Source organism: Helicoverpa armigera, chromosome 1 (genome assembly GCF_030705265.1).
Source record: "Helicoverpa armigera isolate CAAS_96S chromosome 1, ASM3070526v1, whole genome shotgun sequence".
NCBI classification, from domain to species: Eukaryota; Metazoa; Arthropoda; class Insecta; order Lepidoptera; family Noctuidae; genus Helicoverpa; species Helicoverpa armigera.
The window spans coordinates 11,641,855-11,668,913 of NC_087120.1; the positions used below are offsets into that span (position 1 = coordinate 11,641,855).

Sequence of the window (27,059 nt, forward strand, 5' to 3'; positions counted from 1 at the left end):
TCATCTTGATCAATAGCATGATTTAAATATATACGTATTAATAAATTGTTTTCGTTAATAGATGTACTGCGTCGAACCAAGTGGGTTCTTCCGATCGCACTGCGGTGATAACAGTACGCCCGCGACCATCGAGACCACAAAGACCGAAGCTCACAGTATCTATCCCAGCTCCCGTCGTAGATGAGGGCCAGAGTATCAGGATCGCATGTACAGGAACTGCAAACATACCAGCGGGTAGCATCGAATGGGTTAGGTAAGGATCGTCTTCAATCTGCTTCACATCTTCAATATAGTTATTATACAGTTTACCAACCGTAAGTTGCATATCTGTATAATGGTCGCTGCACACAGCGGGCGGGGCGCGACGGGACGGGACGGCGACGTGACACAATGTACTAGATCGTCGCGTCGCGTCGCGCCGAGCGGGACGGGTCTGTGTGGCGGCCTCCGTAATATCTAGTACATTACAACTGCTCAGCGTCGCGTCGCCGTCCCGTCCCGTCGCGCCCCGCCCGCTGTGTGCAGCGACCATTAAAGGAATCTTTTATATTCTCTTTTTATAGCACTGCAGATATCCATGATTCTAATTTATTGATCAACAATATCAATTCATTACAGGCAAGATAACGCAGTATTCCCAGAGAACGTGCGATCAGAATACGGCGTGTTGTACATCGATTATGCTCAACCAGACAACCGAGGTGTATATGTTTGTCAATCGCGGATCTCGGATGTATCTCCAGAGGCTATCTTCGTTGATGTAGTATCTTCGAGCCCAGCTCCCAGCACCTACAACATTAGTGCTTCTGTCGATCGACTCAAGATTCCAACTGGTGGAAGCGGAACCGTAGAATGTAATGTCGTAGGAAGACCCTTGCCCGTTGTGAAATGGACCAAGGTAAAGACAAATAATTTCTGCTTGATTAGTTTAGGGTAAATATTAATGGATGGTCCCCAATTTGTTACTTGACAAGCCATCTATTCATAACTTTTAAACGCATCTAAAATATAAGAAATTTCAAATTAACCAGTTTTACTGATGATTTTGACTGATACATTATTAACCATTGCACATTTTTTGGTGTTTATAAAATATTCCATCGTTTTCAGCACGAAGGCTCGATCGGCCCCGACTCCAGCCAACGAGGCAATACACTGATCATTAACAACGCGCGGGAGAGCGACCAAGGGTACTATCTCTGCGAAGGCACCGTCAACAACAACCCAGTAGCCAATATCTACGTTTTCGTCGAAATTGAAAGTGAGTAATAAAATTCCTGAATCTCTTTCCATTGATTAATCCTTAATACTTAGCTCTATAATATAGTCTTTGTTTGAGTATGTGTGAGTAAATCAAGTCTTTAAATAAGAAAAAACATATTCTTAAGACTAACGTATAACAATTATTCAGGACGAGAGCCTCCTAGAGTGGAAATTTGGCCATCGGATAGCAAAGTACAAGCAGTGCCCCTTGGAGGTGAACACACACTTATATGCCGTGTCATGGGAGGCATCCCTGAGCCTGATGTCACATGGAACAGGAATGGAGGCCGTCCACTGTCCAGATTTACAGAGCTGCAACCACACCATGAACTGAAGTAAGTAAAATCTAAAGATTCAGAACTATACTTGCAAGATCGTTAGTAGTCATAGTCATTAAAATAAGCTTAACGTTATCAAACGCTCGCTTCATTCATAACAAATGTTTAGTTAAGCTACGTCGTTAAGCGACCGCGTCAGTCTGCAGCTGTACTTGAGCCTCGTATTTTTATTCCTATTGTCTCATGGTTTGATAATTTAATCGATATCTTAGGTTCAACAAGATAGAAGTCAACGACGAAGGAGAGTACACGTGCACTGCTCGCAACGAAGCTGGTACTGCAAGTGCAAGTGCCATCATCAAAGTGAGGGCGCTTCCAGAAATCACCATTACACCAAGCCCCTATGTGCAACTTTCTTCTGGAGACCCCATCAATATCGAGTGCAGAGCCAGTGGCTACCCCGAACCCCAAGTTTCTATCCAGAGTAAGTATAGCTTTGTACAATTCACAATGTATCGTACAAAGAAAATATTGCCTTCTTCATCTCAATCTTAAATCTTGAACTCGTGGCTAAGAAGGTAAAGGCCGCACAATTTATTCGTTCATAAGGACAAGTAACGCCTAGCGGAATAGGTCTGTGGATAGGTGGCCAGAGTATGAGTTCCTTCGTCATAAAAAATAATCAGGTTACCATGGGTAAAATCGTAGAAGTTGGATAGACAATCGCTCCATGTGAAACGGTCGTACTGGGCTGCATTCGATTAGATTAGAAGCCAGTTAAAATGCGATACGTCATACGATAATTCTATTATTTATTCTGCAGTTGGTGATTACCGCGAGGTCGTGCCTGCATCAGCTGGTCATGCTTCTCTGAGAATACAGTCGGCCAGTGAACGTGACAGCGGTTTCTACACCTGCATTGCTGCGAATGCCGCCGGCACTGTTAAGGAACAGTTCAGGGTCGTCGTCAACAGAGGAGATGGTGGATACGACACGTCCTTCCCTGATGATGGTCAGTTTCTAAAATTATTCCTTCACGTTTTTCGTGATACTGACATAATGCTGTCAAACTAGAAAACAGTTTTTAGTATAAAGCACAACCTAATTTTGTTTAGGAGGAAGCGGCGAGGGTGAAATTGACTCGGGTTCAAACGTGGATCCATCATTCGAAGCTGAAGACAATTTAATCGCCCTTGAAGGAAAACCTGAAACCATATTGTAGTAAGTTAAAACCGCTACTAGAATCAATAAAATTAAGCATTATAAAACAGCCTAAATGCTGACCAGAGCAGTTGTTTAATTTAAAGAAATAGCTCCGTAGATAATGCATAAAAGTAAAAGCAATTAAAAGCTAAAATTTAATTTAATTACAGCTGCCGAGTACCGGGCGACAACGTCAGGTGGAGTCGCGTTGATAGACAACTTCAGAATAATGCCGTAGAAGACGGTACACGTCTAATCATCTACAATGTAAGTATCATCTAACCGGAGACCCATACACGTTTAATTGCTTAATTGATTCCATCAGTACATATACCCACCAAATTCTGAAACATTCTCGAACAAGTTCAACGGGCCATATCAAAATAAGTTCCCAAAAAAATTACTCATTTTTTAACTATCTTGAATTTCAGGTGTCAAAGGATGACGCTGGTATGTACGTGTGCAACATCTTCAACCAGTACAACGAAATCCAGGAAGCTATTTACACCAGCTTGGTTGTCATCACTGCGCCTAAGATCACTCTGCACCCGCCTAAGCAAACCGTGCACCCTGGACAGTCACCAACTGTCGAGTGCATCGTGCAAGGAGATGATATCATCGACATCACTTGGAGACCGCTCGACAGGGCACCTTCTAAGTAAGTAATAGGACTAGTTAATGATGACATGAAAACCTTACTAATATAATATCAATTTGTTGGAAATCTTAAATAAAATAAATAAATAAATGATGCTGCTTATAGTGGAACTACGTAACATTTAGAAAAGCTAAAACTTTATTTATACAAAAATATCTTGCTTTCTTCCAGCCGTGTTGACACTCGCTCCTCTAGGCTGATATTCCACCAAATCGAAGTAGAGGACGCCGGCCGTTATGAATGTATGGCCAGGAGCCGATACGCTAACTCGAGCGCCATTGCGGAGGTCGTCGTCAGCGGTACGTTAACCACATTCCTCACATTATCTTACTAGTAGCATGAACACCCACAGCACCAAACTGTACGGTAGATTGATGTCGAAATTGGTAGAACTACTGTATTTTATTAAATCAGCATAAGTACCTAAGTGATGACGCACTCCGATTTTCTTTATTTCTGCCTGTATCGAATAAAATACACGTATCAACTATGAGTCGTTGATTACAAAAACAAGTCAATATCTGGCAGTGACACTGCGCCACTTATTTCAAAATTAATTTGTTTGTTAGACATTTTCTATCAATTTCGAAGACCACCATTAAGTTATTTTCACAAGTTTTCACCGATGTACAGGTTGCACAGATTGTTAAGGCACCTGTTCAATTTTATTTGCCGTTCAGTTGTGCTGTGTGAATGCTGATCACCGATATCACTTCTAATACAACACCATCGATTGAATGCTTTACATTATAATTTTACTCACCGACTGCGTGTACGATTGGTTTCAAGTTATTTCAGAAGACATTCATATTTCATACTTTATTGAAAAAACCAATAGTATAATGTATACGCAATTGGTATTGCTTGAGGGTTCATTTGATTGCATGACAATAACATCCATAGAAGATCGTACGTCGTCGGTGTCGCACAACAGAGATCACAGAGCTCACGTCGGCGAAGCTGTGCACCTCAGCTGCAACGTGTCGCAACCCAACGTTCGTATCATCTGGACGAAGAACGGCCGCCGCCTTCCTAATTCCGTCAGACAGAAATCGGATGGATCACTCTTCATCAAACTTGCAAAAAAATCTGACTCCGGAAAATATATATGCAGCGTACAAGACGTTTATGGACGCCTCGTTACTAGCACTTATGTCAACCTCGACATTCAGGGTCAGTGAATACAGCAACAGGTCAATTAGACAGCTTTTAGTCCACTGGTGGCGCTGCAAATCCCTCTCTGCTTCGCCAAGTCGTTTAAGATAACCCGGCATGCTTAGCCAGTAAATGTAGTTATCCTCCTTTATGTTCCTACTTTGAAATATTCTGTTTTGTGTTTAATTTGATTTATTGTTAGTTGTATTTTACTAAGCTAAATTTTTCCGCTCGTAAAGGTTATAAATGCTTGGAAACGGAGTTTCCTTGTAAGGACTACTATGGTTGTATTGAGGAACACTTACTTTGCGATGGAATAAGGCACTGTCGAGACAATAGCGATGAGGAGAACTGCCTATGGCGAGATAAACGTTATCTGGACAGGACTTGGAATAATCACCTCACACAGGATGGTAAATCTGGTGCCGGTGTGTTGGGCAGATGTCCGTCTAGTCAGTGCGGTTGTTGTGCTGTGTCGTAACTAAGCGGCTCCCCTTGTATTGTTATGGGCCTCAGATTGAATGGATCCCAGTTTGATGTATATATTCGTTATTCCTATACCTACTATTGTAGTATGAGAATGTATATGGTATAAACATAAATCTGTTTATGGTATTCTTTGTAATTTTTTGTATGATCTTTTGTTTGGTTGGTGTCTAAGTCTCGTCTGTGGTATGTAAGTCATTAACAATTATGAGCTTTCTTTACGATCTCACACTTGTTGTAAGTATTACATAAAAAGGAGGCTTTCATAAAGTTCTGGTTTTGCATGTTGGCTTGCATTGGAATGTGATTGACATAACATTTTATGTAGGTACTTTGTAATTACAAAATATATCCACAGGTTTTTCGTAAAGTTTTTAAGGGTGGTTATTGTAGGGTTGGCTTCAAATGGTGGGTAAATGTCTTACCATCTAAGTATATTCATGTTTTACTAATGATAGTTTAATATTTTAGGACCTCGTGAACCTTACCCTGAATCGGAGCAGTTGGTATCTATCGAGCAGCCTCGAAGACAGTTCAGAGTTGGAGACAACGTGGATGTACTTTGCAAGGGAAGATCAGGAGATGTCAAGCTTCAATGGCTACGAGTAGGAACCAACCAATATGTGGCTTCGCTGGTAAGTACACGCTGTTACTTACTTTGACTACATATGTAGAGCTTACAAGCAGAACTAATAAGAAACTTTTTATTTGAACAGTTATACGGCGACGGCGTCAGACTGTCGCTCACCGGTGTCACTAGTGCTGATGCAGGTGTCTACCGATGCATTGGTAACGACAACTTCGGACGTTCAGCTTACGAAGACTTCAACCTTGAAGTTCTACCAGGTTAGTCTAAAATAATAATGGCTCTTTGCAAAGATTTGATGCCTGACAAGCGCCATTTCTGATTACATTGAAATCAACTCCAACATCAAGTCAAGCATATGAGATAGATCTATTTAAGGAATTGATGTAGTTCTAATATATCTTTTCTCAATCAGGTGGTCCTTCTTACCCAGACTACGGAAGAGACGTTTCAGTTTCTGAGTACACAGCCCGACTACGCGACTCTGTGGATCTACCATGCATTCACAACTTGGAAGAACCCGTCACCATTGAATGGAGAAGAGAGTTTGTGCCGCTGCCAGCTGAACTCAGACCTGACCAGGTAAAACCAAATTTCGTATATTCCACATATGTAGATGAAAATAAAGTATGGTGGGTAAATAACAGAATATTGTAAGAAGTAATTATATTTTTAATTCTTATATAAATGATTTATGTGTTCTAAGAGATTGGATGTACAATCCATTTTGCCTCTTGGTATTTTCACCTTATTGGAATGAAGAGCCATTAAAACGACCATATGATTTTGTTCCAGCCTCACCTGTACTTCAGATCAGTGACTGAGACCGACGCGGGTACTTACGTCTGCCGCGTAAGCAACAGCCGCGCCACAGTCGAAGCCAGAGCTATCCTCACTGTCATCGGAGTAGTACCACGTTTCGGCGGAGAAAGCTTTGTCTCCCTGCCAACCCTGAGAGACGCCTATAAACAATTCGAAATTGAAATTTCATTCAAACCCAGCGGTGAATAAATATAACTCAATTTTTCTTCTTTTTAGATACATAGATCTGACAACTGGTTTTGATACTATATTTTTTTGCTTGCAGACAAAAATGGTCTGATCCTATACAACAGCGAGAACCAAGGCCGTGAAGGTGACTACATCGGACTGCAACTTAAGGATGGAGTACCAGAATTCATCATGCACACTGGCTCTGAACCCCTCATTGTGAAGGGAGACCGCCCTCTGCAGCTCAATGCTTGGCACACTATCAGATTGAGCAGAGCTAAATCTAAGGGTAACTACACAATATGAAGTTCAATTTTCCAACAACGTTACTATGTAGCATCTCAATTAAAATATTCTTCATATGACATATTGCTTTTCTAGTATCTATTTGAAACGTGTGTGTTCAAAATAAATTAACAATTGGTCTTTTTGTATCAGTTACAATGGACGTAGACAACACTGGGCCATTCATCGCCGAGTCTCCTCAGCAATGGGAGGTGCTAGAACTGAAACAACCACTGTACATCGGCGGAGTACCTGATTACGATCAACTGCCTGTTGACCTGGCTGGAGCTTCTGGGTACGACCTCTAACATTAAAAGAATCTGTTGATATTATTACGTAACTTTCAAATTTGACTCATCTATCATAAAAAACCTTCAAATTCTACCCACCTACTTTTTAAGTGTATCTTCTATTACCGAAAGGTATGGGCCATCAAGCAATCTTGACAATTAATCATGCGTTACAGATTTATCGGCTGCACGAGCATGTTGCTATTGGGCAAAGAAGAGAAGAACATCATGATGGACAGTTACGAACGAAACAGTCTGAGCGAGTGCAATTCTTGCGCTCCTAACCTCTGTCTCAACAACGGTGTCTGCCAGGTTCGTCAAGCTGCCTTTTGCCTTGAAAATAAGTTTTTAGACGAACGAAATCTGTTGGTTCAACGACTTATCCCAAATATTTATTAACAGGAAGCCCGAAATGAGCGTGGGTACATCTGTATCTGTGCTTCTGGCTACGCTGGACCGAACTGCGACCGGACCGGCGAGGCGTGCCGTCCCGGACTCTGTGGACCCGGCAAATGCATCGACAACACTGACCACGGATATAAATGCGCTTGCCCTGTCACCCACACTGGCGCTAAGTAAGTAACCAGTATTAAATCTACACATTGAAGTAAACTCTTTTTATCTAGTATGGGTCTCACTTTCTCTATTGAGACGACATTGCTGTTTACGTTTTTGAGAGTCACTGTGACCATATTAATACTTTGTTCAAATCTTTTCAAGAAACATTTATCTATCTATGTATAAAAGGTATGACTCCTCTAGAATACAAAAAAAAACAATTGGTACATTATTGCATCAGACATCTGGAAAGAATCTCTAATCCAATATTAATTTCCAGCTGCGAGAAAAAGCAATCGATTGAATACCCAGCCTTCACTGGAAGCGCGTACTTGGCTATCAAGCCTCCCGCACCATCCCGCACACTGAGAATGAGTATGAGGATTAAGGCAGCGGCCCCAGTCTCCGACGGTATCATCATGTACTGTGCCGAGTCACCAAGAGGCTACGGAGGATTCACATCGCTTGCCGTTCACGATGAGCGCCTTGAATTCCGTTACGATCTCGGAGGAGGTAAACTATCAACCATACAATGAAAAAACACAATACCTACACCATACAAAAAAGTATATTAACACCTTCATTCTCTTCTATATAGGAAGTGTACCGGTTGTTCTAATCAGCAACAGGACTCTGCCAGCAAACGAATGGACCACCGTACATATTGCAAGAGTTGGCTCAGTTGTGTCCTTGAGAATTAACTCTGTGCATAGCTTCGAACAAAGGCTTGAGTCTCCTAAACGCGTAAGTATAGTTTTATCACATTTCTTATTTCAGTAACTACATACGTAATAATGAATAATAAGTGAAACCTACACTGTCATTTCCTCTCTTTTTTATATTTACTTTACTTTTAGATGTTATGAATTTGGCATATATCAAGGGATTGTTTACATTTAATAATCGTTTTTTAGGATCTGAACCTGGATACTCCAATATTTGTGGGTGGTGTCGACGACTCCATTACTCTGAACAATAACACCGGCGTCACTGGAGGATTCAATGGATGCATTGCAGACGTAAGTTACCACAAATTATATAAAAAACAGTATATCAAAAATATCGAAACTCATGTCATCCATTTTCATTTACAAGTTAAAAAATATTGGTTACACCTGCTGGTTTTGCCAGAATAATAAGCAGTAGCAGATTTACGCCCGCACTCAGAGACATTTAATGATTACTTAAGTCACTCCTTAGTTTCGGATTGTCAAAGAAATCCATCACTAAGGAATGGCTCCATAACCATTAAATGTCTCTGAGTGTGTCCATTAATCTTTCAGTCTGCATTATGCATCAAAGTTAGAGTCGATAAACTATGCCTGAAACTTGGACTGTATGACTAAATATATATAGATCTACGTACAGTGTAATTAGTGTAATGTGTTTGATGCATCATTTCTTAAATTGAAAGAAACGGTCATATTGATATTTAGGATTGCAAAATCATTCCAACCCACTCATTCATCTTCTCATAACGCGATATATAGTTTGCCCTTAATTCTCAGTTCATGCTGCATGGAGAGGCTGTGGACATCGTGAACTCGACTATCCAGTCTGCCAACGTGAAGGAATGCAACGCCATCCGAGGGGATATTCCTGAAGTAAGTTTCATTGTTACTCTTCGTTTCGTTCTTACTACTTCTTGTTCATACTTAACTAGCGACCCTCTCCGGCTTCGCACGGAATAACAGTATTTCCCCAATATTTAATGTATGTTATATACATATAAACCTTTCTCTTTAATCACTCTATCTATTTAAAAAACCACATGAAAATCGGTTGCGTAGTTTTGAAGATTTAAGCTATCAAAGGGGCACTGGAACAAGGGACAGAAAAAGCGACTTTGTTTTATACTATGTAGACATTAGAAACCACTGAACATCTTTCAAGATATTTCACCATTCTCTTTGTTTACTCTTGTTGTTCAGTTCTTTAAATGATATCTGCCAACAGATGGAGATTGGCTGCCAATGCCACAACGGAGGTACCTGCACCACGGACTTGTCCACGTGCTCGTGCCCACCCGGCTTTGGAGGCTCTCTCTGCGAGTACCGCGTACCCTCCTCTATGAGGTCATCCCGCCAGCCCCCTAGCGACCCCTGTGCCGTCCGTCCTTGCCGCAACGGAGGAACCTGCAGACCTGACCTCAACTCCAGAATGAACCATACCTGTGACTGCCCCCTTGGATACGCCGGCGTTTCCTGCCAGATCTGTAAGTTTTTTTCATTGATTTTTGAAGAATTTAGTTGAAATTCTCTATTTATAAAAAGATTCGACTAAATATCCGATAAAGCTACCAGTAAAACTAATAACTATTTTACTTAGGGCTGATTTTTCAATCATCGGTTAACTTCTATCTGAGGAATAAATATGGCGGTTTGACATATTTTCCATACAAATTCTGTCAAAACGTTAAAAATATTCCTCAGATAGAAGCTATCTGGCGATTGAAAAATCAGCCCTTACTGAAATTAGCTCATTAAAATCTTTATCCGTGTCTTTAACCCACATTTTGTAAACGTTAATTGATATTGAGCGCAATACCTTAGTAAAGGTTATAATTGCAAATCCTATGGACTGACATTAACATGGATTTATATTTGTCATAGCTCTGGAGCTTCTATCCAGCGTGGCTTTCAACGGCAACGGCTACCTAGAACTGCCTTCTAGTCTGATGAGATACGAGGACTTGGCCAGTGACCCGGGCATCATCGCCTTGGCTATATTCACTACGCAAGATGGAGTACTGCTGTACCAGAAGGAAACCGCGGCTCCTCCATACTTCGGCGACTACATTATCCTAAGAAGTGAGTATAAAAATAAACTCAATGTAAATTAAATCTATATTTACATGAAAAAGAAACTTTGGTTCTCATAGCTGTCACCAAATAGGCTGGCGGTATTGTCACATTGAATAGCAATACTTAAACGTTGGGTTAAATAAAATAAATAGTATAAACATTACTAGGTACCTACTTTGCTTTTTAACATATTTTTAAAACACGCCCAAGTAGATGTTCACATTTAAGAGCATTTCATGTAATCCGATTAAGGAAAAGACTCGAAAATACCAATTTTTTATTTCTGTATATTTCTTGATTGTCCCTATATACTTAATAACGTGTTTGTTTCAGTTGAGAGAGGCTTCATCGTATTCGAATGGGACAATGGCGGCGGTAAATCATCGCTCTCTGTGGAAACCTTCGTTAATGATGGCGAACGTCACCAGGTAAGCACATTGTTCAGCCCCTTACTAGCTATTTATGTCAAACTAGCTCCTGCCCGCTGTTCCACCCGCATCCTATGGGAACCTTTGCACGAACACGCATAAAAATGTAGCCTATAAGCCTTCCTCGATAAATGGGCTATGTAACACTGAAAGATTTTTTCAAATCGGACCAATACTTTTACCGTTCAAGCAAACAAACTCTTCAGCTTTATTATATTAGTATAGATATTGTATTTTGTACGTCGGAAGGTATTACATTAACATTATTATTTAGTCGAATCTACAGCCTACACTTTTCGTCTTTACATAACCTAACGGGTAACATAGGGTATCATTTTTTCAAAATCTCACACACAAACAACACTTCACATTCCAATACAAAATATGTGCATTATGTAAACTTAGCTCATTAGAGCACATAAATGTAGTAGGTACATACCTAAGCTACTTATAACGATATTAATCCGAACGTACGCGAACGTGACACAACCGTAAAGCGCTTAAACGAAATACGATTTTATTTGTAAACTACTAGGGTTCAATATTGCTAAGTGTTCACAGCTAATTTATAGTTTATCAACTCTCCAAGTTGCCATTTCCAGCCACTATTTTTGCGTTTTAATTTCAAGATTTGTCGCTATATAAGCTATTTCTTTATGGTACGAAGATCTTTCTATAAGTCTAGATCACTCTTCCCAATACCTCAATATTAAAGAGCTCCCTTTTCTTGTCATCGTGAAATCTAATCTCCTAATGAATCTAAAAAGATCCCGAGCTTCATATTTTTCGAATAAAAAGTAGAGCAATTTAATTACTTATCTATATTACTGCAGTAAACATTTTTGTTTCTTTTCTGGTTCTGAAACTACTGAACCAATTTGATAAAATCTTTCACTCTTTAAAGCTACACCCTTTCCGAGTAACTAATTTTATATTATATCCCGGGACGGGCAGTACTTCTTACGGGCGCGGGTGAAACCGGGTTGAAAAGGGCTAGTGGGCTTTACTTTATTCGGATACGGGGAGAAGTAGAGGTGTCACCCCCAAGACGAGGGTGACACCGCGGGTAACAGCCGATGTTAATACATTTTATTACTTGCAGATAATCGTGAAACTGCTGGAAGATGGCCGTGTCACACTCTCAGTGGATGGCAGGGAGAACTCTGGCACTAGCACCGGCATATCAAGCGTTATGAATGCTGACTCCAACATCTATATCGGTATGTATATTCAGAGTTCATTTAAGACTCCGACAACTCTCAAAAACTGCGTAACTGCAAATTCTGAAAGATAATCTATTAATATACATATACCTATTTGATCGCTCACCACCACGCATGCCTAGTGTCGTGAGTATGGGCAAATTTCCTATATCACAAACCTTTAAATAATAACGGCAAAAATAACATTTAAAACAGTTGAAAATCATCAACTGCTGAGTTACCATTTCAGATTGAGAAAGTTAAAGTTTCAGTGTATCGGTTATCTTATAACGACTCGGAGACGGTATTTTAATTCTGTTATTTCTTTCGCAGGTGGTATTCCGGACTTCCTGAACCAGCAGGGTTACCCAGGCTTCACGGGCTGCATACACCAAGTCGAGCTGATGGCTTCAGACCGAGGACTGAACCTTGGACAAGTGGCTGTTGCAGGCAGGAACACTCAACGATGCAAGGAGTAAGTGTCTCTATGAATTGAGACCAAAAATGACTAAAAACTTTGGTTGAAATAGTGGGCTCTTACATGCATAAGCTACTCTGGAATATAACTACTTATACCAGTCTGTCATAATAGAAATTTATAATTCTTCCTTCTTAAATATTTATGTATAAATTTACACACAGGTCCAAACCAATAAATCTAAAACCATAACGGTCTTCTTAATATCGAAAAGAGAAAATAGTCTTATTAAGTGAAGTTATAGGAGTACCGATGTTCAATCTATGAATAGCAATTGGAAAATTTATACTGCTTTACCTTAATATTTTTTATTTTATTTCGTTAAAAGAATACCTAGATAAACAAGTAGGTAGCTCGATGAATTGTACAAAAATAGAAAATATTTTTCCACTAACAATCTTTATAGGTACTCACTTTAATACCTTCGTATCGATAAAAAAAACAGGCCAATTATCGAAGGATTATATTATGAAGACTTACGTTATTTTAAGAGCATAGCCGTACACTGCAGACTTTTAGTCGGCCGATAGTTTGTTTGAAGTCATTAATTAGTATAAAGATGAACATTACAAAGATCAGGTACTTAACCGGTGCTACCGAACCAACTAAAAACTTACCCCCTTACTTATAAACGTGAATTAAATATAAGTAATACTTAAGGGCTGTTTAAGAAAATTCTGACTTATATACGTTGCTTAACCATGTCTTAACTAACATTTAATCACTACTTAAGACTTTAAGTAGTGATTAGTTAAAATGTTGCTTAGAAAGTGATTAGAGATTTTATAAGTAAGGGAGTTAGATTGGATTCAGAATTTCCCTTAAAAACAATCGAACCATCGGGGCACCGTCGGCCGACTGTTTAATCCGCAGTCTGTAGTTCTTTGATGAAGCCAATGCGCAATAAATATTTTTAAGGTTTATAAATAATATTAAGAAATCAATCGGCAAAAAATGCGAGGGCTGTCTTATGGAATTTACCGACGGGAGCTACTAAGTACCACGATGTGGGTTTCTCACTCAATTAGGTAATGGAACATTCTAGAATAGCGAAAGAATAAATCCGTATACAGAAGGTCGACACAGTTATTTCATGTTTGAAATAAGTTCCTTCTCAATGACGATATTAATGTGCCTACGCGTTCCTACATTATTTTTGCCTAATACATGTTATGGTAACTTTGAAAATATTTTTTGATCTCCCGAGTACCTATCATCCAAATTAAGCCTGACCTGTACTTTGCTTCAGAACATTTTCCAGTACAGCCTGTACCTATTTAAATGCATAGACCGATCCAAAACAATAGAGCCGTTTTTGAGTTGGATACATTTTTATATGACCTCGATAAAACAAGACAGTTCTAGTGAAACGTAATACTTATTCTACCTGTATATCAGTAGGTTCATTGTTAGCCCAAGTACCTTGAAATTTAAAACGAAATTACATTACTATTTTAATGATCTACTTGAGTGTTGATTACATTCGTTCTCGTGAAATTTAATAACTACCTACTTGATAACGTGTGCAAGTGTTATTAAATGAATACTGATTTCGGTCCTTACATCGGATCGTGTTTCACTGTAATTATTAAATACTCATAATTTTATCATTAATAGCGTATTATTTACTTCCATATGATTCAAAATTAATTTTACATTTCCATAGTTTATTTAGTAGACTTGCATAACACGAGTAAAACAGAAAAGAATGTCTCTATCTAATTTTGAAGGCGGGTAGTATCTCAATATTAAAAACAAAGGAGCTAGAATTCATGCCTTTTAATAAATCACAAGTTTCGGATAGTATAGCGCTACATACTTTAGTGGTAATGTAACAACGGCAACAAATATTAAAACGATCCAACGGTGTTATGGCGCATAAAACACGGTTATGCGTTTTAAGTAGTTGTGGATAACGGTTGACCAAACATTTGTCCATTTATTTCCTATTAGCGTGTACCTACAGTCGGTCAAAAATGTGGTCTACCACTTTACATTTTACATATCCAGTAAATCCATGTAAATATTATGAAACAACAAGGTTGATTTACCCCTTACACTCCTTTGAAGAGCGAACCTTAGTGATGTCACAAATACTTATGCCAAATTCGGTAGTAGACTTCTTTCTTGGCTGACTGTAGAACAGGAAAAGTAGCAGACTAACATAGAATTACTAATCTCTTTATCTAACATTGTTCCTAATATTTCACGCTGCGTTGGACCCTGAGCCTTATGTTCCCCGACGTATATCCTTTCTTCGAAGAGCTCGATGTGTTCGAATCTCCCCCAGGCTTCCCATTCAACACGAACTCGAAACTAACTTTCAATGTACTAGCCGTCCCGCTACCATCCTTTGTATGCTTGCTCTACTCCCGAATATTCCTTGCGATGTATACCGTCTTCTAAACCGACAGGTGAGTCTTGACGTAGAGGATTTAAAACCATTTTTGTGAACATGACGACTTCCTGGAATATGTACCTTAGTTATCAGTGGTGGATACTGTGGAGTGTTTAAGCCTACAGCCAACACTAACCAAGTACCAAATCTCATCTCAAGTACCCTATTTTTTTATTTGAGATCAACAAATGACTCCTGCTGTGGGTGCAGGGAAAGGGAGTGTCAGACTCTTATGGCCTTTCTACAAAAACTTACACATCTGTTTTACACTTGTCTAAAAAAATTGTCAGGTCTTAAACTGACGTTTAAAAGTTTTTGTGGTAAGACGGTTACTGACTAAAACCCACCATGTTCCTTCTACCAATCTCTGCTGTTTATATCCCGTACTAATATTTTTTTCTATTTACAGGCCGACAAGTTATTACTAAGTCCAACGTGCGAACGATATTCTCCGACAACATCAACGCAACCCTACGATAGTACGACAATGTAAAAATAATTTTAAACAATCTGATAATATTACAGTGTAATCTTCACCTTTCGACTGGTAAATTTACGAATCCATTCGAAGCAAGATTACAACTTGTTCTTTCAATAATATAATCATGAATTAATGTTGTATTAGTATTAAGATCCTTTGAAAACCAGACAATACGGATAGTTTAGTGGAATTGAGAACGCGAATGTTGTATCAATATGTAATGATGAATAACATGTGGTGAGGTGTCTGACTGTTCGCGTATACCGCAGCGGTGCTCCAAGGAGCAACATTGTGTTTGGTGCCATAAGATGAATTTTAAATATTGTAGTTAGGAATCTATGTATTTACTAATAACTTTTAAGTATCCAGTTCTATTTCCGCTTTTTCTCAAGTCATTTTTATAAATCTCTCTAAATATTTCAAACGCTTCCTTCTTTTCCTTTAGCTCCCAGTGATATATTGTAATTGTGCCAAAAGAGATAAATATCATTTTGTTTTAATTTCAGCACTGCCATTTTTATCCTTATGTTTATTTTCTTTATTTAAATGTAATGTGAACTTTCGCTTTTTAAGCAACGAATATACTATTGTTAAGTACTTATCTTTATTATGTGAATATAAAATATAATTTTAATTAAATCGACTACGATGGCATTTAACTTAATTATTATCGTCAGTGATTATGATTATTGTTATCTATTTTAATTACAAAATTATATATATGCATTAAATGTATTTGTTGTTAACTTATATAAGACAATTACAAAGTACTGATATTATATTTTAATTATCGTTATATAAATTATCTATGGACGTCTGAACGAAGTGTCTATCTATAGATTATTTTAAACAATTGTCTACGTATGTAATATCTACCCGTATACTTACTTCAAACTAAGTGAACAAATTTGACTAACAATAAAATATAAAATAAAATAATCTCTTGTGTATTATTTCATGATCCTACGTACGACAGTACTGATCTAGGCTGACTAATGATTCTATAGTAATTTAGGTCAGAAATTCGAAAATCAGAAATAGTAAATAATTGTGCCCAGAATCACGTCGGCCAGGAAGCTGTTTTCTGTAGGAGAAAAACAAAACACTGATAACAATTAATACAGCGCATACAAAAAGTCTATCAGAATATCCTAGTCAGATACTCCTACGAAAAATCGGACCGATCATCCGTCCTACAAAAGGACTTGGGCGGGTAGCTTCATATTCCGATGGAAAGGCAAAACAGGCCTGATATACACTAATGAAGTAGGCCTCCCAGTCATGTTGTTCGCAGTATCTACGCCAATAGGAAATCTATTAATCTTGTAGCCATTCAGAAAGTTAATGTCTAATTTAAGAACTGTGAAAAAGAAATAAGAGCTGCTCTGGTACTAAAAACTTCTCATTGTGTAAGAGGCATCAAAATGAAGAGAACCTAGTTTGGAAGATGAAACACGACTTGTCAATATAATTATTGTGAAGCAGGAACTGTTGAATGTTCTGGAATTACTAAATGCCGGCACAAATGTCCTTCCCCTTCTATTCAAGATGGAAAATGCTATGAATGTGTTCACTATTGATACACCAACTGACTGCCCCGTACGGCTTATTACGCTTCCTTCATTACAAAAATCCAAGTAAGTACTTAGGAATAACGATTGAACTGCTATTACGTTATAAACCCTTTGCCAAGAAGGACTGTTTTTTTCTACATTCTCAAACAGGACTTTTTGAGGTTCCTCTACTAAATTGTATTTCATCTACTACTACCGGTTTTTGGGAGATGAACTAAATATCTTCACAAATAGTGTCAATAACTGCTCCCAAAACGACACTATAGCTAAAGCGTAAAATATGAATCATCGGTTAAAAAGCCCTAACAGGCACTCCTATGTCAGGAAGTTTAATTCCTGAACCGTTGACCTAATAACACACTCAAATGAACAAAGCCTTCCTAAATATTTGAGGTAATTCACTCGGAAGCAATGAGCCGCAGACAGCGAGCAGACGATGGGGTACAGTTCTCATACCCTCGTTTCTATAAACTACCCCACCCGTCGCAGAATTGAGTCAGTCTCGCTTGGTCCCTGGGACTGAGAGCACGCACGATGCTCATCCGAACAACGTCGTATTCAATGAAAATTTGCCGATAAATAAATAAGCGACAGAATTCAAAAAGTAGTATTATTTAAAACTGTATTTCTGTATGATTAGGATAAGCTCTTAGTATAGTAGTAGCAGCTGTACGGGTTAAGCAACGCTTAGCATATAAAAAATGTACTTTTCCGATATTGATGATCCTATGAATATTGCGAATTTTCAGAGTTCACGTTGAAGTTTAAAGTATCTAAGAAAATTTTATTTATATTACCAATTAGTCCAGTTGATTTAATTATTTAGATAGGTAAAAGATTCTTCGAAGGTCTACCTAAAGAAACTTACCGGTACCTATCCGAAATCGGACAAATTGTCGATGTAATTAAAAAAACGGTTTATGCATCTGAATATTTTTAATCTTTTTTGGCGAAAGTTTTCTTCAAAAACGTGTTTTTACTGTTTTTGTGAAACAACAAAGCTTTTCTTGGTGGCACCTAATAACATGATAGCGGCTTCTAACTTATCACATGCTATAGATCTAGAGATACATTTAGCTTCAATGGAGTAATAAACGGAGTTCTTCAAAAACATTTTTGGTAATACTGCATTATTTTTACCATCAGAGGACTTTGATTCACTGTTCGCTTCCTCGGCAAGCAAACTGAATATCGCGGCCTCATCTTTGAAACTATGGACTGTTTTATTTCCTTTCTTTGATTCAAGTTCCTTCTTCATTAAACGCTTCTTATGTTCAACTACTAACTTTTTAGCAAGCTGCGCTGGTAGTCTTGTTACGACAACTGTTTTCTGCATGTACTGCATAAATCCTATCAGTTCTGCAGGCGAAGGACTCAGACGAGAGTCATTGAAAACAGGTACTACTTTGACTCTATCACCTAAGATGCGAGCGTTAACGTCCTTCCTAATCAATTTGTCAACTTTCATTGGGACTTCGTTTGCTGTTGCTTTTTGTCCGTCACCATCGCAGTAGTATAAAACAGTTGCCAACAAATAAGGTTTGTTGGTCCGTGAATGAACGCTAGAAGTGCAGGATACTATTGCTAAAGCTATTAAAACGTACCTGTAAGTAAAGATAGGTCATTCATTAATGAGCAAAGGCAGCTTAACCTTGTTAAAATGAATCCCACTGTTACATAAGTAACAGATAAATGACAAGTTTAATACCCACGCGACTTAATTACTACAGAACCATGAAAAAATTTGTACGGACCAAACATAGCTTTATAATTTTCTATAATGATTAACAAACAGTTCGTTAAGCGGCTATGGTTTATCTTTGATTCATTTGAATTTTGAAGATTTTAAATCAACATCATCATCATTATAAATCAACCTTAAGAGACTATATGAAACTGTTAGATGACTTCAAAATGTAATAAAAGAAAGGGATATTCAAGATGTTTCTTCTGTAGATACAGAAAACGTGATACTCAGTACTCACATCTTTAATCTTGGAATATAATTGGTAATACGTGTAGTTCTGCTGATAATTTTCAGGTATTTAAACTGTTTTTAACTATCAATACTGAAGCGAGCTTAATTGAAATGATATAATTAAAACGGATTTAATGTGTTTAATTATAAGTAATCATGTTTTTCGATAACAACAGTTTCCAACGATTAATTCTACTCATAGTTCATGTAATTACATTTTAATAATAAAAAAATGTGTAAATATAGACTTATTATTTTTAACGTATTTATAAATTGAACATAACATACATGGCAGTCTACGTTCGTTTCCTTATATAAAAGCTATGAAGTTGTCAAGTCACCTGGGGTCTTCCAGTCTAACTGGATGCTTAAGAGTACCAGTGTTTTACTTGGAGCGACTGCCAATATGACCTCCTCATCTCATTTAAAACTTTTGTATGAAAATGGGGTCGGGCTTCTCGTATCTGCGCATTAAAAAAACCGAGTATAGTCAAATATTTTGGTTTTCCTTGTAGCAGCGTTTTCACCCTAAACAATTGACTACTAGTGGTTTGGGCAGCCCCCTGATTGGTCGACCAGTTGTCAGAAATTCTGGCTTATGACTGCCAAAAAAGTTTAAATATTATCCGTGCCTTCCGAAATACGGAGAAACTTGTAAATCTGCAGCCCAACCATGCCATGCCTTGTTTAACCTTATCATAGGCCGATCCGTGCGGTTACTTAGCTACGAGGATCACTATTGCTTTGCAGTCATAGTTATGAAATATGAATCAATATCTTTGCATTGGGTGCAAATATTTAAACACTGAAAACATTCCTCAGGTTATATCATAATCGAATCATTCAAATATTAACGTGCAGCAACTATTGACGGCGTAATATCTAAAGCCCTTTGAACCTGCAGCTTAATTCCATACACAGAGATGGATGGTCCGACGGTTCTGGGAACACGGTTCGTATTACGCAAGCTACTGCCTAATTTCTATTTCAACCTGAAACGTTGAACCTGTCTAGATAATGTAACCCCCTTTGCATGTTAGAGTTTCTGTGTATGTGTGCGTATGGGGGTAATGAAGTGGCCAGGATTATCAGCCAGCTTAGTGTTTGAATGCAGCGGATTTTAAGGTACTGTGTGGTAGTGTAGAGTTAGCGTGAGTGCTACTAGGAATATAGATTAGTTACGGCTCTTTTCATCGCTTTCAAACTAGCGGATTTTCGGCTGAGCTTAGCCTGCATCTAAAAAAATCGTTACTCGGTTTCAGCAGAATTTAAACACTGACAAACCATTGGTTACTCCTTGTACAAAAACGATATTAAAAAAACTAGAAAATAAAAAAAACTGTTACTTACCTATAAACCTACATAGGTGGTCCCGGTCATATTAGACTAAAATAAAAACGTGGGGCCCATTACCTAACTATTGCTGTAATACTTTCTTCTAGAGGTATAATAGGTGTGGATTTCTACTTACTATAATCGTAACTGGAGATTTTGACAATCAATAATCAGCCGTAGTGCGGCTTCACCAGCGAACGCTGAGCTCACGATCTACCAAAGTATAAAGATATGCTTTGCCATAGGTAGGATTTCAGAGGGCCCCCACGTTTTTATTTTAGTCTAATATGACCGGGACCACCTATGTAGGTTTATAGGTAAGTAACAGTTTTTTTTATTTTCTAGTTTTCAGTGCACATAAGACAAAACCGTTTAACTTAAAAGTTTTTTTACCGATTTTTTATTTTCTAGTTTTTAGTATTTAATGAAAATTAATATTCCGAATATTCCTCATTCTATATTTGGGTCAGCAGCGGTGAGAGAGTGCCAGACTCTTACTGACTAAAAACCGTTGTGTTTCGTCGTAGGCCTTTTATGTACCAGGACAATCCCGCAGCCCAGGCAGGCCTTGGCCCTGTTGGGCCCCGCTGGGGTTGCTGACAGTATTCTACTTGAGTTGCCCTTTCATTTGATACCCATATTGAGGGGGTTGTGGAAAAAATATGTAATCCGCCATTTTGTACCGGCGGCCATCTTGGATTTACAATGTTATTGATATAAGTATATTGTATTGTCATCGGAATTAAAGGTGTGTACTAAATTTCAGATCAATCTGACAACAGCAAGGTACTTAAATTTGAATTACTAAATTTGACCCAAGAAAGAATAAATAATAAAACAAACAGGGTAAGCTAAATAAAACCGTTTAAAAAGATTTTTGCCACTAAAAAAGTCTTGGTCTCGGAAAAACTGATGTTGGAATATACGCATGATGTACGTATAATACCTCCTTTACAAATATCCAAGATTATATAAAGCATACCTACTTCAATCATTCGTCAAACATTCAATCATTCAATGTTCACTTCAATCGTACATTCTTACATTCGAAATATAACAGTCGTTCAGGATACATGTGTTTTCTTTGTCTCACCTGCACCCATATCCAACAACTGAGTTTAAAATCCGCCAATGTAAAAAGATTGTGAAAGTTATCTTTCGCACCACTGGTTGTCAATCGTTTAGCGCAAAAACGCTGCTGCAAGGAAAACCAAAATATTTGACTATACTCGTTTTTTTTTATATACGCGAGAAGCCCGACCCCATTTTCATTCAAAAGTTTTCAATAAATTTAGTATTAGTTTCACTTCAAACCAGAAATCGAATGTTTCTTAATCTAAACTGAATGTACCTACCTACAGAATTTCTGCGCCCGAAAGCAGTACGGGCGGACTTGAGTAATTTCATCAAGCTAATTCCATTTAGTACGTACGTCAAATCGGTTCGTAACATGTACATAGATAACCTGTCGTTAGCAATGAAGATTCAGGTCTAAATTCAGCACATAGCAGACTAGGCTGGATCGATATATGTAAATCTATATTAACAGAATGATTCCCTATCAATGTATGGTAGGCTTATTGGCTTTTCAAGTTTATTTTATTACATCTTCTCTGTCGATTCGCTCATAGCAGAGCAGTCGTGGTCACGTTTTTATTGCATAGCGTTTTGTCAATTATGTTGGGGTTGGCTTCCAGTCTAACTAGATGCAGCTGAGTACCAAAGTTTAACATGAAGCGACTGCCTATCTGATCTACTAAACTCAGTAACTTGGACATCTTGGTCAGACTCGGTGTCTGACATTCTGGCTTTTGACTACTTGTAACTTTTTGACTTTGACTCTCGAAGATGATCTAATGAGAACTGTATATTCGCCAACGATAAGCGTTGCTGAACCTAATTATCGGCATATGTTTTTAATAAGACAGTCGTTAAATAAATATGAATGGGTTCATAGATTTATTTCATTTTTGTCAAAGTTCATTTTATTTGTAAAACAAAACGATACCGAGAACACTTATATTAGACATTATATACATGGACTACTTCTAAAGGTGCCGCCCATCGTAGGCAATATTCACTTTTCAAAAAACTTCTTGAAAAGCATGTTAGTTTTCATCTGCTGGCACGTATATGGGTTGTTGTTTTTTATTTATTTATTTATATATGAATTCGATCCTCTTAGAAGCCTTTGTCGTATGCCATTCAAACTGCAGTCATCCAACCAGTTGACACAAGTTTTTTCGATGTTGTAGTACATGTGGTTTGGTACTACGGTCACAAACGGATCGATTACATCGGGCCTCAGTACGAGGAAGTCGTTTTTTCCTTTCTTTTCCACGTACGGCCTATCGAACAGTGCTGATTGTTTATCAGCCAATGCGACTGTCAATTCTTTTTCTACTAAATCTGCATGCTCGTCCTGTGACGTTTTCTGTTCATCGTCTCCAGTTCTGAGCGCGCTTTTCTTCGGATGTTGTGATTCATAATAATCCCTGGCTCTAGCCAATGATACAGGGTTGATAGCTCTCCTGTAATGTGACCGTAACTTTGTGTCAACTAAGTACTGTACTACTTTTCTAAGTATCATAGCGTTTTCATTCCTCTTGTCTTTGCTTATTTTATCGTATATACTTGCTGATGTTACAAATTGGAATAAGAACAATGCAGAACAGATAGTAGTCTGAAAAAATAAAAAAATAATATGAATACAACTGTGAAAATTAATTTTGTAGGCATTATTGTATAGAATATTCTCAGAATCTCATAAAGGTACATAGTTATGCATTTTATTCAAAAAAACTGTTTACTCAATTTAACATTGGGATTTTCGAGAGTTCTTTCAAAATTAATATAATAGATACTAATTACGGAAACAAGTCATGGAAAATGTACAGTGAACATTCCTTAACTTTTGATTTGAATGACGAAGTAAGAAACAAGCTGAACAAAAAATATTCGTTTAAGTTTTAACCAAATTGTTACTAAAATTGTATTTGAAAAGACAGCCGTACAAATGCGTGCACATGCTTTAAAGAGGGGGAAAACTTTTCAAATATTCCGTGATTAAGGAAAATACATGTTTACAAAATTTACCCCCAAAATCTTCATCAAAGGATAAAGTAACCCCTTTATATAACCAAGGCCAACCTGCTGGGTTTATATATTTATATACGTATATATTTATACTAGTGAAATGGTACAAAGCAACGTCTATATGGACGCAGAACAAATTTGAAGCGACGGACGAGTGTGTTTGCTGACGTCTCGAATGCAAATATTGTGCATGCTATCGGAATTCTCAGTCAAAGCATAAATCGTTTTGCCTTGGTCATAATAGAAATAAAAAAAGACAGTTTAGCGTTTTGACAACTGTAGGTATTTCGAAAGTTGTCCCCACCATAATACCAGTAGGTATATGTATCTGAAATCTTTACCAATAAAGTTTTTTGATAATAAAAATTTCTTAATTTTACTATTTTAGTACTTTTTGTGATTATTTAGAAATTTATAAGTTTAAATTGAGCATGTGCCGTGGGTATTAAAAAGATAAAAGGACAACTAAATAACAACGGCAAGTATAGGATCAGTTCCACTAGTTACGGACTTTATTTTTTTAATGTAGATTAAAAGTAAAAAAATGCGTGAGATGTCAAATGTTCAAGGGGGCAAACTTAGGTTCTTGTCGAGAACTCTACAAAATCGAATTTCTATACAGATAAGAAAAAGGCTGATTAAGTTTGAGTAATCCCTTGTAAAGCATAATATGGTCTATGTTCAGTAGTGAACGTCCTATGGCTGAGATGATGATGATGATGAAAGCAGCCTTTCTTCGATTCCTGGATGTTTTCTTTTTTTTTACATTTTTTTATCAATGAACAATGAAATTGGAAAAAAACATTGACTTGTTTAACAATAGTGTTTAAAATAAAAAATAATACATTACAATTATTTGCATTTCGAATCCACTTATTTTACACGCAAGATTCTTTCATAGTCACTTATCGTACTGAATTCATCAGGATTTATTCAAAACTAACTGACTATGAAATTGGATGCATTTTATAGCGACACAATCCTTGCTTTTACGCGTTTGTTGGCTTTCATAAACTCTGCCAAAATTAATTTTGAAATATAATTTGTCATTTGCCTAACATTTACAAAGTCGAGGTTTCCAGTCGCAGACGTTTATAAAACGATTATATTATCTTTCTGAAAAGTAAAAATTCCATTAAGTAATTCTTACGTACTTAAGACCGATAGTCGAATTCCCTAAATTATGAATTAATACACAACATCCTGTCGAGTCCGAAAACATTCGTTTCGAGACAAAGAAAATTGCACTCGCCTCCAAAAAAAACTAGTTTTATTTGAGAGGATAAATGACACTACGAACATTTAATATTCGCCTGTGATTCGAGACAAATCAAAGCCTGATCCAAGACATCTAAGGTACAAGTTCAAAGTAAATTCCCGGGAACTGCAAAGGAATTATGTCTACAATCCTGAATGCAGCGAGCTAATTAAGTTCAAGACAAAAGGTATACCTTTATCCTAGTCGAGAGATTCTACTTTTCACACCTACTGCAAGATAATGAAAAGCAACAGAACTGGAAACACAAAACGATACTCTTGTTAATATATTTTGAACTAGCCCTTTTCTTCGGTTTCACCTGTAATTAACAAAAATATTTTTTAACAAAACAAAATAAATAAGACATTACTTTACTGCGCAGCGATGAAGGCGTAGATCATCTTAACCTCATTCACCAAGTGTATACCATACCAAGTCGTACATACAAAATTAAAAAAAAAAACTTATTCCTACATGACAAATTGGTTATTAGGTGAAAGAACCAACACATTCTATGGCAGTCAATTCATCATTTTTATCACAAATTGCTTCTTATCTAACTTGTAAACCAGAAATTTCCAGAAATTAAGATAGAAACAATCCGAATTCGCATTAAGTGTACAGAGAAAGGGGTGGGGGTGTTTCTGCTCGACCAATCAACCAGTAGGTCGCTGTCTGTTGACAGTGACGCACGTCTAACAGAGATCCTGCTCGATTTTTTCCCGTTTACACACGATACTTTTACGATGATATGAAAATTACGAATGAAAATAGCTAAAAATATCAGAGTCATGTATTTTATCAGCTATTTAACACTGTAAGAAAACAACATGAGGTAAAACACGTAGAATATCGAAGATAATATCAAAAGTAATGGATGCTAATCCAATAAAATACTTTAAATAAGTATTTATGAAATTATTAGACTTTCCCATTCGTTTATCATCGATGTCATATTCATATTTCCACAATCATTAGAGATCAATAGCAATTGGACGAGAAAACTCGTAGGCGTAATGAAAAGTCAAACATTTACACCCAAAATAGCTTAGAAAGATTTTGTAAATGTACCAGCATGAAACTGTAAGAAAGCAAATCAACACCCGGAATTGCCAAATAATACAAAACTTGGTTGCCTCTTGGTAACAAAAAAATACAAAAACACGTGACCGAACGTTTTTCCTGTTTAGAGGGGCAAAACGCCATTTTAAAACTTGAAATTATTAATTGTTTATTTCGAATAGAGAGTTCAGGATTTATTTCAAGTTTTGAAGGGTGTATTTCAGCGTGCCGTACTCCATATTTTGTAGTCAAAGATGGGTCAGAAAAGATAATGACAGATTTGGGAGGTTCAGAGAAATCAATAACATAAAGGGAAGTATTGATTACAATTTCTCAAATATTTGAAATTCTTGAACTGTTGGTACAAGGTGCTTTTTTACCCCTTTACTTTGTAATGCAAAACGATAACTGATTGGTGTATCTTCTCCGAGTTGCTTTTTGGTCTTTGTTCTACGCATTCCATTGCCAGGCAGAGGGGTGCTTCATACCATTTACAGTAAAAGCCCCGCCGCACTGAAAGCTCAGCATGTATTTCAACTGAATTCCCTGTATTATGTAAGTGTATTGTACAGGTAGAGAAATCTGAGACTTTGACAAGACTCACTGTTTCGTGATGCCCATTGACTTGCTGAAAACCGAGCTAAGTGATGAACTTTGGGGGAGGCCTTTGTCCATAGACCACTAGTGCCAAAGCCTGCCGGGTCTATTCTAAATAGTTACCGTGGCACTGGTACATAAAGGTATTTAGAAGGAATGTGACGGGTTTTAGTCAGTAAGAGTGCGCTACGCTGCTCCCATCGGGAGAGGTCATTAAAATTTGATGATTTTCCAACAAAATAAAAATAAATATTGGTTTACCTTTCACTTTTTACAGAAATTTTTTATTTTTTAAATACCAATATATGTCTTTGTATAATGTCCTTTGTCCAACAGTGGACACATTTCGGTTGAGACGATGACGAAAAACTAATATCCCAAACTACAGATTTAATATTTTTTCAATGCGTTCTCATAATTTTCAGCAGTATTAATTAAACTGCCATTTTGTACAGGTGAGCGCAGCGGGGGTGGGACAGGAACGGGATGGTCGTACCCTGATCACAGAAATTTTGGATGCGGCATGCGCGCTCCATTCTTACGCAATAGTTCCGTGAATTTAATAATAATAAAATACAAAATAAAGTTATTTATTAGCAAAAATGCTACCACTTGT

At 37.5% G+C, this 27,059-nt stretch overlaps 1 protein-coding gene across 5 annotated transcripts in view; it reads left to right on the top strand.

The window, feature by feature from the left end:
* Nucleotides 1-16,483, top strand: part of Trol (terribly reduced optic lobes) — a 149,488-nt gene extending 133,005 nt beyond the window's left edge. For 4 of the 5 annotated variants that reach the window (XM_064035371.1, XM_064035372.1, XM_064035373.1 and 1 more), the window contains 30 exons: nt 62-253; nt 619-898; nt 1,111-1,261; nt 1,412-1,598; nt 1,814-2,025; nt 2,365-2,553; nt 2,657-2,762; nt 2,915-3,011; nt 3,176-3,402; nt 3,574-3,701; nt 4,306-4,575; nt 4,797-4,970; nt 5,515-5,678; nt 5,760-5,889; nt 6,045-6,211; nt 6,425-6,632; nt 6,717-6,908; nt 7,058-7,199; nt 7,371-7,506; nt 7,597-7,769; nt 8,033-8,265; nt 8,351-8,496; nt 8,667-8,771; nt 9,243-9,356; nt 9,709-9,967; nt 10,365-10,562; nt 10,890-10,984; nt 12,087-12,204; nt 12,520-12,661; nt 15,472-16,483. In XM_064035371.1, coding sequence (XP_063891441.1) covers nt 62-253; nt 619-898; nt 1,111-1,261; nt 1,412-1,598; nt 1,814-2,025; nt 2,365-2,553; nt 2,657-2,762; nt 2,915-3,011; nt 3,176-3,402; nt 3,574-3,701; nt 4,306-4,575; nt 4,797-4,970; nt 5,515-5,678; nt 5,760-5,889; nt 6,045-6,211; nt 6,425-6,632; nt 6,717-6,908; nt 7,058-7,199; nt 7,371-7,506; nt 7,597-7,769; nt 8,033-8,265; nt 8,351-8,496; nt 8,667-8,771; nt 9,243-9,356; nt 9,709-9,967; nt 10,365-10,562; nt 10,890-10,984; nt 12,087-12,204; nt 12,520-12,661; nt 15,472-15,490 — 4,954 coding nt within the window. In that variant the 3' untranslated portion in view covers nt 15,491-16,483. The remainder of the gene's footprint in view (nt 1-61; nt 254-618; nt 899-1,110; nt 1,262-1,411; nt 1,599-1,813; nt 2,026-2,364; nt 2,554-2,656; nt 2,763-2,914; nt 3,012-3,175; nt 3,403-3,573; nt 3,702-4,305; nt 4,576-4,796; nt 4,971-5,514; nt 5,679-5,759; nt 5,890-6,044; nt 6,212-6,424; nt 6,633-6,716; nt 6,909-7,057; nt 7,200-7,370; nt 7,507-7,596; nt 7,770-8,032; nt 8,266-8,350; nt 8,497-8,666; nt 8,772-9,242; nt 9,357-9,708; nt 9,968-10,364; nt 10,563-10,889; nt 10,985-12,086; nt 12,205-12,519; nt 12,662-15,471) is intronic. The other variant, XM_049837550.2, reaches the window with a different exon arrangement.
* Nucleotides 16,484-27,059: the final 10,576 nt, after the last annotated feature.